Raw genomic sequence first — 12,532 nt, forward strand, 5'->3', positions numbered from 1 at the left:
TTTTTACAGGGAAAAGATAGGATGTTACTTGTACAATGGCGGTGAAGGAAAACAGGTCCCATTAAAGATCTTGTGGAGAAAAGACACCAACAGAAAGAGAAGAATGCTATGAATAGTTTGGACAGTTTACCTTCAATTAATCCATTATCAAATTTAAAAACACCGAAAAGTTTTGGATTGCCATTTACATATACTGGGAACAGTAAGATGTTACTTAAATATCTTGAAATAAATTATCAAACGTTTTAAATGTATTTAATCACTAGTGTAAATAGGAAATTGTTAAATGCCTCTGTCATATTAAAGTTACAATTGGTATTGGCAATAAGAATAGTTTTTTGACTTTAAACTAGTTTGTATACTATATATATATCTTTTTTAGTTTTCAAATATGTATTATAGGTTCTAGGTTGGGCCATTGGGGGAAAATGGTTCATATTTTCATTTTCTTTTATCATTCCATTTGGTAGTAAACAAAGAAAATTTTCAGAATTATATAGTCATATCTGTACAACTCCAAAAACCCTCTGTAAATGCCATTGGTAAAAAACGCTTAGGAAATATGGGATGTTATCCCTTGTACTCATACAGCTATACTGGATACATATAGCACGCTGGGAAAAGATGGAAACCTTTTCTTTCCGTTTTCTCATTCCATTTGGTAGTAAACAAAGAACATTCAAAGAATTATAAAACCGTATCCTCACGAATCTCATAGACCGTTGTTAATTGTTTAAAACACGATCAGGATTTGGACATTATGTGCTAAAGATGGCCAGTCTCCCCCACCCTACTATACACTGTTTAATATAATTAAGTGTAAATACCCTATTTATTTAACAGATGAAACAAGGTTGTGTTGTTGGGATATCAATAAGCGAGGTCCTTTAGGTGAAACTGCATTGCATGTTTGTTTTCTAAACAATTCAACCACACACAATATGCTGGCAAAAGAAATGATGAAAGTTTTCCCAAACTTAGGTGGGAAGTTTTTATTCATGTAAAAGTAACTGTGTAGTCTGGCGACGCGGCAAAGTGGTTAGCACCTGCTTTTAACCTAGAGGCAATGGGTCATGCTTTGCGCTGCTACCATTGTAGGCGTATGTGTCATTGGGCGAGGCACTTAACAGCAATTGCTCCAACCCAGTGGTCACTAATGGGTTGTCCAAATTATCAGCCATACATTAAAAAAAAAGAAAAAATCACAAAAAAATAATCACCCACGAAGTAACATATAATTATGGTAACTCATAAGCTCGCACAAGGTGTATGAACACCAACGACTGTCAATATAATATTAAAAAGGAAAAATCTTATTTGAACCCTTGATTTTCAGTGGTTGATATTTATCTGGGTGACGAATATTACGGGGAGAATGTTTTACACATGACCATTGCAAACGAAGATATTGAAATGACGAGGTATTTTCTCAAACAAAGAAAAGAGGTAAAAGCTACAGATATAACAGTTTAGTTTAAAAACATGATTTTAATATTTTTTTAAAAAGTATTGGTGCTAGACTCTGTCATAATCAAAGCTTATAGCTAAAGCTGCCAAAAATAGTCACACACATATTTACGTACGTGGTGACTTGTAAGTGGGCATAAGGTGTGTGAAACAGAACACCTATGTTATAAATTATAACAACTGTCAATGCCCACCACTCTAGGATAAATAAGTTACATTTTGGGGATGTGCTGAAGTTGAAAAAGCTCGGGTTCGCCGAGCGCCGAGCTTCAACGAAAAGCTTGGCACAAGCCCGAGCACCTATGACGTCATCAAGGAGAAAGGCGTACGAAAATAAAATTTGAATATTACTAAATCTCATATGTTTCTTATAAGAACAAATATTAAAAAAATATTATAAAAGCTGTATAATAATACCTAATACATTTATTTATAGTTTACAATATGTATATAATATAGGAATGGATATAGTAGGGTGGGGGAAGAAGGGGGCACCTTTTCACTCGATTTTCTTGTCCCATTCGGTAGTAAACAAAGAACATTCAAAGAATTATAAACCGTATCCTCACGACTTTTACAGACCGTTGTTAATTGTTTAAAATCTGATCAAGATAATATGTGATAAAGGTAACCCATCTTCCCCAACTACTATGTAATGAGGGGATATGCCCAAACTGGCTTAAATCCCAAGTACTCACCGACAACCTTACTGAGTTAAGATATATATTGTATAAGGATGCATTTTTCCAAGCTCTTAGTACAAAGAAAATGCAGAAAATAATAAATTTCTTCACTTTCTCTCAAAAAGCAAAATGCTCCTCTTAACCTGGAGGAAAGATGCTGCGGATCTTTCTTCTGCCCTGCAGATCAACAATCTCTGGATGCGAGAATTGATCAATCTAATAAAGAAGCACCTCTTCTGCAACCTGAGACCAATTACTCTGGGTGGGTTAGCAGTTTAAATGTAAACATAGGTGCCCAGTTTTATGTAATAATAATAATATACAGTAAGGTGGAAGATAGAACACCTTTAAAAAATAATATCCAGAGTTCCCGAAAGTTTTTAAAAAAATTAACAACGCTTTATGGGGTCTTGGATACCTATTCATTCTATTTTCTCATCCTATTTGGTAGTAAACAAAGAACATTGAAAGAAATATAAAACCGTTTCCTCACGACTCCCGTAGACCGTTGTTAATTGTTTAAAACACGATCAAGATATTTGGATATTATGTGCTAAAAGTGTCCCATCTCACCCCACAGTACTATATACAATATATATATGATTTTATATGCAACTATATCTATAATTTTTTACCATGCAGCCTTCTCTATTGGGGTGAATACCCGTTGTTTTTCGCTGCATGTGCAATGCAGGTGGAAGCGTTTGCGTTGTTGCTTCGTGAGGGAGCTGATATTTCAGTGCAAGACAGTAACGGGAACAATGTTCTTCATATGATGGTCATCCATAACAACAAGGTGAAAATAAAAAATGAGTGAATGAATGTGTTATCCTTGCATGGCTGGAAAAAGACACTTGTTATAACTTAGAACTTTAACTTTTTTGGCTTGTTTTTATGTAGAAAGATTATGGTTATTGTTTCCAAATATTTTCAATTTGTTTTTTTAAAATTAGCATTTTATGGTTATTGTTTCCAAATATTTTCAATTTGTTTTTTTAAAATTAGCATTTTAAAATGTTAAAAATATATTCACGGGCATTTTTTGTGAATTTAATTTTTTTAGCCTGTTTGGACTGTTATTTTTTATATTTTATTTCAGGAGATGTTTAATTTTGCCTATAATCAAGCGGGTGAGGTTGATTTGTTGAGTCAGAGGAACAGGTCAGTGGGTTAGGTTGATTTACTGCATCACGTTTCATTATTTAGTTAAAACACTCAAGATTGTGCATTTTAAGATTAAATCTTGTTTGTGTTTTTTTATTGTGAAATATGTATTTAGTTCTGAGCATATTTGCAAAGACATCTTTTGCACTTTATTTATTCTTGTAAAAAGTTGTTTTATTGGCATAAAGCAAATTTTGAATACAATTTGTATTTTTGGATTTTGTTATTTAAAATGTTGTCATTCGTTTTTCAAGAAAAGTTGAATTTTGTTATTTAAGAAAATTTGCCTTTTGTTTTTTAAAATTTAAATTTTGATTTTTACAGTTATGACTTTATGTATTGAACTCTTAAAATTAGGAAATAAGTTTTAGTTTAGGGTGTAACGGTCACGCCTTCTATCCAAAACATTACTTCTTTCTATTTTATCAATTAGTGTGTTTTAAAAACTGTTTTTTTTACTGCTACTATCCGTCTTTTTGCTTTTGTAAACTCTCCGTTCTTCATTATCAAGCCCGAAGAGACAAATAAATTTCATTTATTCATTTAAGTTACATTAATATTATACTATACAGACAAGGCTTCACCCCGCTTACACTAAGTGCCAAACTGAGCAACAAAGAAATGTTAGACCATATTATGGAGCTTAAACGGGACATTTCATGGCAGTTTGGTGACGTCACATGCGCCACATACCCCCTGTCGGATGTTGACACTGTAAGAACATATTTGATGTGGAATAAACATAACTGTTTTATGTATTGACCCAACAATTTTGTATTTCATAACAATAAATCTGAACCTTTTTGCCGCACAACCTAAAAACATAACTTAAATATTTTATCCAATATTATATATATTGGGGTAATGCGCCAACTCTGGCCTATATCTCAGGCCCTATGGCATGTCAAAAAACACTTGTGTTATAACAACTTACGTTTTTAAGCCACGAGAGGATAAAGTAAGTTACATACACACGTTACATCAGATACAAGCTGCAAGACCTCGCTCACATAAAATAGAAAAAAAAGTCTGTACAATTGTATCCAGCACATACTAAATTGTTGTTTTTGTTATCTAGGAAATTAAAAAATTTCTCTTCTTCTGTAAAAACAAAATTGCAGAGACCTCTTTCACACTTATAATACTTTACCACTTTTGCATTTAGATAAACCACACTGATGGTAGCATCAACAACAAGAGCGCACTCAGTATTATACTTAGTGCGGAATCTAATGAACATCTTGATATGTTGGATGGCTTGTTATTCCAACTATTGCATGAAAAATGGAAGCAATACGCTAAAGTTCGATTCTATAGAAGAGGGGCCTTCTTTTTCTTTTACCTTGTTGCTTTTATAACGGCTGTATACCTGCAGCCAGCACCAGTAAGTTACATATTGTTTAAGGCTCTAAGCCATAGCTCAGTGGTTAAGCCTTTGAATCATAACCAAAGGGTATTAGGTTCAATGCTCAATAGTGGTACTGAAACTTTCCGGCAAAGTGGTTAGTGCACCTGCCTCTAACATAGAGGTAATAAGTGCAAGGCTGGTCGCTGCTACCATTGTGGCACTCTGCTATGCTGTAGGTACTCCTCTCATTAGAGATATTAAGACCTTATACATACATGGTTACTTGTTTGCTGGGACGGGGTGTAGGGAACAGAACACTTGTGTTATAGCAACTGTCGTTTTCTAGCCATGCATAAAATAAGTTACATCTGCTCATTCATACATACACAAGACACTAAGACAGTAATAATTTAATTTTTTTTTTCTAGACTCGTTTTGTCGTAACTACAAACACATCAACTGGTTTGGTGAACCTGAGTTTTGTAAACCAATGTTATTTGCTTGATGCTTCATCCAACAATCAAATACTTCGTTTTGTGTTGGAATGCATTATCATTGTAGGTGCTGTTATGTATCTAGTGTTGGCTGGTATGGAAATTCACCATGAGGTAATTACTGTTTAAAACTTGAGCCAGAATTTGTCATAAAATCTTTGTCATAAGCCTCATAAAATATTATGCACTCGTAAGTGGTTTAGGAAACAGAAGTTCCTTGTTATAACAACTGTCATTGCCTGCCATGCGAAGGTAAATAACTGAAATAAGTTATATGTGGTAACTTGTAAGCAGGTATAAGGTGTATGAAACAGAACACCGTGTTATAACGACTGTCATTGCCTGCCATGAGAAGGTAAATAAGTTATATGTGGTAACTTTTAAGCAAGCTTGAGGTGTATGAAACAAAACACCTGTGTTATAACAACTGTCATTGCCTACCATGTGAGGATGAGTAAGTTATATATGTGGTGATCTGGTGTTACTAAAACGTAACCAACAAAAATCAAGTCCAACCACTAATGGTAATTGAGAAATATATTTCGCCTAAATGGCATTGTCAGTCTCTGCAAAAGAAGCATATAAAAATACAGCGAAGTAATGGAATAAAGAAAACAAAGAAAAACAAACACCTGCAACTTCGGACATTAAAAACAACAGAACGGGAGAGGTTCCCTGGACAGACAGACAGAGGAAAGCAGAAAGGTGTAAGCTAGGTGTAAAAGGAAGCGAGATAATGAAGGGGCGTGCGTCGAATAAGACTGCAAGCAAAATAAACACGACAAGGAAAGTAAAACGCGAACAGAAGCGTAAAACGAAAGGCAAAATAGTGGAAAACTATTTGATACAAGGTAGTATCATCTTGTTGATGTTGGCCAGAACTTTGTTGTACCATTTGTCCTCGCAAACATCTAGTAGATTCGCCGGAGGCTGTTCCACGAATGTAACACTATAATCATTACTGTATTACTGTGTTCTACTATCCAAGAATCGATCATGCGAGGATAAATAAGTTATATATGTGGTAACTCGGAGGCGGGCATGAGGTGTATAAAACAGAACAACCGTTTTAAAACGACCGCCGCTGCCTGCCACTCGTGGACAAGTTCGTTGCATTCATTTATTTCACTTTTTATGTATTATTTAATTAAGGCATTAAAAAATTAAAAGGATTTATAACTTACAGGGTAAACGTACATTCTGGTGGACAATATACAATGCTCCAATGAAGGGGAGCTTCCTCATATCCTGTGTGATGGTCCTTGCAATCATACCATGTAGATTCACTTGTAACTTGATATCAGAGAATGTCTTTTTAACTATATGTATCTGCACATGCATACCATACTCGCTGTTCTTCTGCAGGTATTCGTTTTAAGTAGGTTGGGGGAAGATGGAACATCTTTGGTACATCATATCAAAACATCCTGATCGTGTTTTAAACAATTAACAACGGTCTATGGGAGTTATGAGGATACGGTTTATAATTCTTTAAATTTTCTGTGTTTACTACCGAATGGGACAAGAAAATAGATTGAAAAGGTGTCCTATCTTCCCCCACCCTACTATACTTAAGTTATGTATGTATTATCTAAAGTTTACTAAATAATCTTTTTGTGGCTCAACTGGTATCAAAATGTAGTGTATGTTTGTCGTTTCATCTGCTGTACTGCAATACTTCATCAGGGAAAGGAAAAAATTGTTAGAAAAATTTGTTTATACCAAATAAAAGTTGTTTGATACCAAGTGAGCTGTAAATAGATTATTCGCAATATTCCTGGTAGCAGAAGTAACAGAATTCTAGGTTTATTGTTATCATAGTTGTCTGACATAGAATTTCCCTTGAATTAGTTAAGATCCCATAGCTTTTATATAAATAATGCATATAATATCCAGTAAATTGGTAATATTGCATCAATTAAAGTTTATAACATGATTGTATTTGTATGGCCTAAATATTATACTGATTCACCAAAAAGACTACATATTACTCTTTCTAAATATATATATTAAACTGGCAAATTATGTTTTTTTATTAAATAAAGATTATAACACGAGCGTATGGTTTACTGTAAATAACATACTGGTCTTTCAAAAAATGCCCATTACCCTATCTGTAATACATTTTAACCAAAAATATTTAAGAATTTTTAAGTACATTTTAACCAAAAATATTTAAGAAATTTCAAAAAAATAAGAATTTTTAAGTAGCAAATTTTTTTTTTGATTCTAAAATAACGTTGTTTTTTTACACAGATTTTAAGTTGGTTGGTCCATTCATAGTAGAAAAGCCTATTACCCCATCCTAATACATTTTTACCAAATATATTTGCGGTAATATTAATCTACCAATTTTTATGATTCTAACATAATAATGTTTTTTACAGAGGTTTCAAATTGGTTGGTCCATTCATAGTTGCAATTTATAACATGATAACTGGAGACTTGCTTAGATTCTTAATCCTCTATTCCATATTTCTCATGGGATTTTCTCAAGGTGCGAACAAATTTGTAAATTCTTAATTTATTCTCGCGTGGTCGAAAACGACAGTCTTTAAACACAGTGTTATGTTTCATACATCATGCGGGCATACAAGTTACTCAGTATGTTACTTTGTGAGCGATTTTTTTATGTATGGCTGATAATTTAGACAACCCATTAGTGACCACTGGGTTGGAGCAATTGCCGTTAATAGCCTTGCCAAAAGACAAATACGCCCACAATGCTAGCAGCAACGAGCCTTGAACCCATTACCTCTGGGTTAGAGGCAGGCACACTTCGATCAGTATAACCTATAGCGTAGGCACCAATCTTTTGAAAATGCGGGGAGGCAGGGATAGGTAGAACCATAAGCATATAACCCAAATCTTAACGCATTGGTTCAAATGTTTACTGATTAATGCAGTGCAGAATTTTCTAAAGTCGAACTGTTTACCCTGTTTTCCAAGTTTGGCGCTTATGCTTTTTGGTTGTATGCTAATATGTCGACTTTAGTTGTTACTGTTTTTGGAAATCAGTGGAAAATGTAAAATATACGGATAAGTGTATTGGGTTTAGCAGCTAAGCTTTTATTTGTTCATTTTGCTGCTAATTCCTTTCTCTTCGCTGTTTTGAAGAGATAAATAAAATTTATATTATGTTATTAATAGGCTTCATAAATATATAGTAGGGTGGGGAAAGATAAAACGCCTTTTCATTCTATTTTCTCTTTTAATTCGTTAGTAAATAAAGCACATTTAACGATTTATTAAACTGTATCCTCATTCCTTAGACTCCCATTGACCATTGTTAATTGTTTAAAACACGATCAGGTTATTTGGAAATTATATGTGCTAAAAGTGCCCTGTCGTAGGGCGGAAGCCCCCCCGGCTTCCGCCCTACTATATCGTTTCTTTTTTATGATTTTATTAAATAAATCCATCACAGCGATGTACATTGTGTTTCGTGGCACTGACCATCCGTTATTCTCACACCCGTTCCAGTCAATTATGGGCATGTTCATCATCACTCTGGGTGAATTTCAAGACCTGTATCTTGACTTTGATCGATCCAGACACCCAACGGCTGCTAAGGTGGGGAATGAGGGTTAAGGGACAAATTAAACTTTGTATTCAATTCTTCTGAGTAAGTGTTGGTGCGGCTTAGCCGTTACAACAGGGGTAATCTGTTTTATGAATTTTGTAACAGTTGTGGTTGCTATTTAAAAGTACACCAGTAAAGCACAGTACTTGACCTGTGTTAGCATGTAACTTATTTTATCGTCGGAAAACGTCAGTCGTTATAACATGGGTGTTCATACACATCGTGCAAGCTTACGAGTTACCATGTGTGTTACTTAGTGAGTGATTTTTTTTGTGGATTTATTTTTATTATGTATGGCTGATAATTTGGACAACCCATTAGTGGCCACTGGGTCGGAGCAATTACTGTTAAGTATCTTGCCCAAAAACACATATGCCCACAATGGTAGCGGTGTTGAGCCTTGTACCCTTTACCTCTTGGTTAGACTTAGATGCAGGCACGCTAACCACGGCGTCGGATATTTTTTTATGTAATATTTATTTTTTTTATACAGACTTTATTCTTGGTGTACATGGTGATCGTGACATTATTACTCACAAACATGCTTATTGCTATGATGGGGAGCACGTTTAATAAGATCGCGGAAACCAGATGGGAATGGCAGCGGCAATGGGCTAAAATTGTTCTGGTATTGTGTATTGTACCAAGCTGGTGAAATGTATAATAGTAAATAGTGATTGGTGATATATATCATGAATGCTTGCTTTATCAAGATGATATTTGGTTTTTAAACCCTTCTTATAAAGATTTGCAAATCTTGATGATTAAGGCTTAAATCTGGTTAAAACTTAACTTTGAAACAACTTACAAAATAAATTTCTTCTACATTTTTTGACCATATATATATAAATTCTATCATCAAATGAGCTCTATTATATATGTTTCACTGTCCAGTGTTTCACAACAATTTTCTCCCAGTGTTGACCTTTTTATTAACATCAGGTAATGGAAAGGTCAGTATCACCAGAACATCGTATTAGAAAGCAGAGATTATATTCACAACCAGAATCTAAGGGGAATGGCAGGCGATTTGTTGTCAGAAATTTCAAGTAAGTATAAAACATTAACTCAGCTTCATTGGCTCAATTGGAAAATATATGTGTTTTTATGGTCGAACTACATGTACAGAAAAAAGGTATGTATTATGTACTTTGCAATAATGGTTCTCCTATGTATTATATAATTTTGTTTAATGTATTTTCAGGGCTTCACCAAAATGATGATTTCAAAAAATTGCAAACATTCTAGTACATACTTTTTTATATTGCAGTTTCGGTAATACCTTTGCACAAATTATATGCAACACTTTTGCACTAACTTTTCGATCCATTTTTAATGTTTCTAAAACTGTTTTCTAGACTCTTTCTACCTTTGTATTTACAAGTTCATATTGCACTAATTTTCATATATATTATACCTAAAGATGCGTTATACAATCCTGAATTCCATTCACAACATATGCCTTTTTGTTTAATTTATTTTCACGTATAACTGTTCTAAAGATGAACTTTTTACGTATGCACTTTTTGCACTAACAATGTAGTTAAAAAATACAAATTATGTTTTTTTTAATTCCAAATATACAACTGTAAACACGTTCATTATCATTCAATTACCCAGGGTGTCTAAAAATTCATTTTCCACAAAAAAAACTCTTTTCTAGACTCTCTACCTAAAAATTTTGTATTCACAAATTCATATTGCACTACTTTTTACAATCCTGAATTCCATTCACAACATATGCCTTTTTGTTTAATTTATTTTCACATATAACTGTTCCAAAGATGAACTTCAAATTATTTACCTGCTTTTTATATAACTGTTCTAAAGATGAACTTTTTACGTATGCACTTTTTGCACTAACAATGTAGTTAAAAAATACAAATTATGTTTTTTTTAATTCCAAATATACAACTGTAAACACGTTCATTATCATTCAATTACCCGAGGTGTCTAAAAATTCATTTTCCACAAAAAAAACTCTTTTCTAGACTCTCTACCTAAAAATTTTGTATTCACAAATTCATATTGCACTACTTTTTACAATCCTGAATTCCATTCACAACATATGCCTTTTTGTTTAATTTATTTTCACATATAACTGTTCCAAAGATGAACTTCAAATTATTTACCTGCTTTTTATGATTAATTGTGCTTTTAATAAACGTACGTATGCACTTTGCACTAACAATGTAGTAAAAAAATACAAATTACGTTTTTTAATTCCAAATATACAACTGTAAACATGTTCATTATCATTCAATGATCCGAGGTGTCTAAAATTCATTTACCACAATTTATAAAATTTCACTATTTCCAAAAAAAAAACATTTTCTGAAACAAGCAGTTTATTTTTTTGATAAAAGTTGAGACTGGTATAAAAGTTGTTACAACTCGTTTCATTTGTTCTCAATATGCAGCGCAGCATATTTGTACTGTTGGTGCTATCATCTCTTTTTGAATCCATATTTTTTCCTCTCGTAGAATAAATCCGTTTTCGCACTTCCAAGGTTTACAATCTTAGGGCAGCCATCTCTCTGTAATAAAATGAATTTATAATTGTTGCAGGACAGTGTTAGAACACTGGTATTCTGTTCCATACATCACTCATGCCCACTTACAAGTCACCACAAATGTAAGTTTCTGTGTTAACATTTTGGGAATTCCTCATTTTTTGTCTTGTATAACTGACAAATAAGACAACCCATAAGAAACCACTGGCTTGATGCAAGTTTGGTTTCTTGCTCAAAGACACGCGTCCACAATAGTAGGCTAGCAGCACTAACCCATAATCTATGGGCTAGTTATTCAGTTACACAATTACCAAGTGCAGATATACCAATTCACATAATGTGCTTACATCTTTTTCTTGCATGGTGCATTCTTTACAGTAGTAAGCATCAGAAACACCAGGTCCACCACAAATAACACATCGGCCCTGTAATTAAATATAAATTTGAAAGAGTAATCAAATATAAATTGGAAGAAATGTCTTATAACACTGAGATAGATATTCATTTACTTCAAGGATCTAATTATAAAATAACTATATTTTGAGTCTTTGACCCTTTGGTGAAAGTAATGTAGGTCAGATTACTGTTTAACGAAAAAGTATAAAATATAAAGTTTATATGACAGTTTATTGGACTATTCTGTTATTTCTAAGATAGACCATACTACAGGCTAGACTTAGACTATAAACAGCAGGTTTAGAGTCATACAGAAAAAAAAAGAAAATACTTGGTAACTCAGAAGGTGTATGAAACGAAACACCTGTATTATAACTGCTGTCGTTTTCCGACCATGCAAGGATAAAGCAAGTTACATTTCTTCGTTCGATTACAAATACAGCTTATAACGTAGGTATGAAAGTAAAGGATACCTGGTAAGAGCCATAGTTACATTCATCACATATTCGAACCAAAGTACATGGTCTTACATAAGAATCGCATATCACACATCTGCCATCACCTATAATGGAATATTTAGAGTGTCAATATATAAAAATCGCTAATATGTTTAATTAAAACAAAGATACCAGTTTCTGACGAGATCTCGCGCAAGCAAGACCGCTCTTTTTTGCGCGTGCCCGTGCTACCATTAAAAATTGGCGCAAGTCTTACTTAATTTAATACATATTTGGTTCATTGTTTAATTTATTTAATGTGCCTAACCACCAGTCTGCAGAGTATAGCACTTTTTGACGAGAGCTCGCGCATGCAAGACGGTTATATTTCGCGTGCTATCACCGGCGCAGTGGTATAGCGGTTATCACGCCTGCCTGTAACCCATA

At 33.7% G+C, this 12,532-nt stretch overlaps 2 protein-coding genes across 2 annotated transcripts in view; one reads left to right on the forward strand and one right to left on the reverse strand.

The window, feature by feature from the left end:
- LOC100183328 (transient receptor potential cation channel subfamily V member 5) overlaps positions 1–10,936 on the forward strand; it is a 12,082-nt gene extending 1,146 nt beyond the window's left edge. The window contains 16 exon segments of the mRNA XM_002131524.5: positions 10–62; positions 65–202; positions 844–981; positions 1,337–1,446; positions 2,276–2,412; positions 2,793–2,946; positions 3,250–3,311; positions 3,887–4,028; positions 4,480–4,698; positions 5,091–5,270; positions 6,343–6,521; positions 7,544–7,653; positions 8,584–8,729; positions 9,233–9,367; positions 9,682–9,788; positions 9,944–10,936. Coding sequence (XP_002131560.2) covers positions 10–62; positions 65–202; positions 844–981; positions 1,337–1,446; positions 2,276–2,412; positions 2,793–2,946; positions 3,250–3,311; positions 3,887–4,028; positions 4,480–4,698; positions 5,091–5,270; positions 6,343–6,521; positions 7,544–7,653; positions 8,584–8,729; positions 9,233–9,367; positions 9,682–9,788; positions 9,944–9,959 — 2,026 coding nt within the window. The 3' untranslated portion in view covers positions 9,960–10,936.
- The window catches only part of LOC100178613 (PHD finger-like domain-containing protein 5A), a 3,091-nt gene continuing 1,042 nt past the window's right edge, over positions 10,484–12,532 (reverse strand). The window contains exons 3-5 of the mRNA XM_009862536.3: positions 12,122–12,210; positions 11,600–11,677; positions 10,484–11,276 (exon numbers count right to left, since the gene is read on the reverse strand). Coding sequence (XP_009860838.1) covers positions 11,187–11,276; positions 11,600–11,677; positions 12,122–12,210 — 257 coding nt within the window. The 3' untranslated portion in view covers positions 10,484–11,186. The remainder of the gene's footprint in view (positions 11,277–11,599; positions 11,678–12,121; positions 12,211–12,532) is intronic.

The sequence above is a fragment of the Ciona intestinalis genome, chromosome 14, assembly GCF_000224145.3.
Source record: "Ciona intestinalis chromosome 14, KH, whole genome shotgun sequence".
In the NCBI taxonomy this organism is placed as follows: Eukaryota; Metazoa; Chordata; class Ascidiacea; order Phlebobranchia; family Cionidae; genus Ciona; species Ciona intestinalis.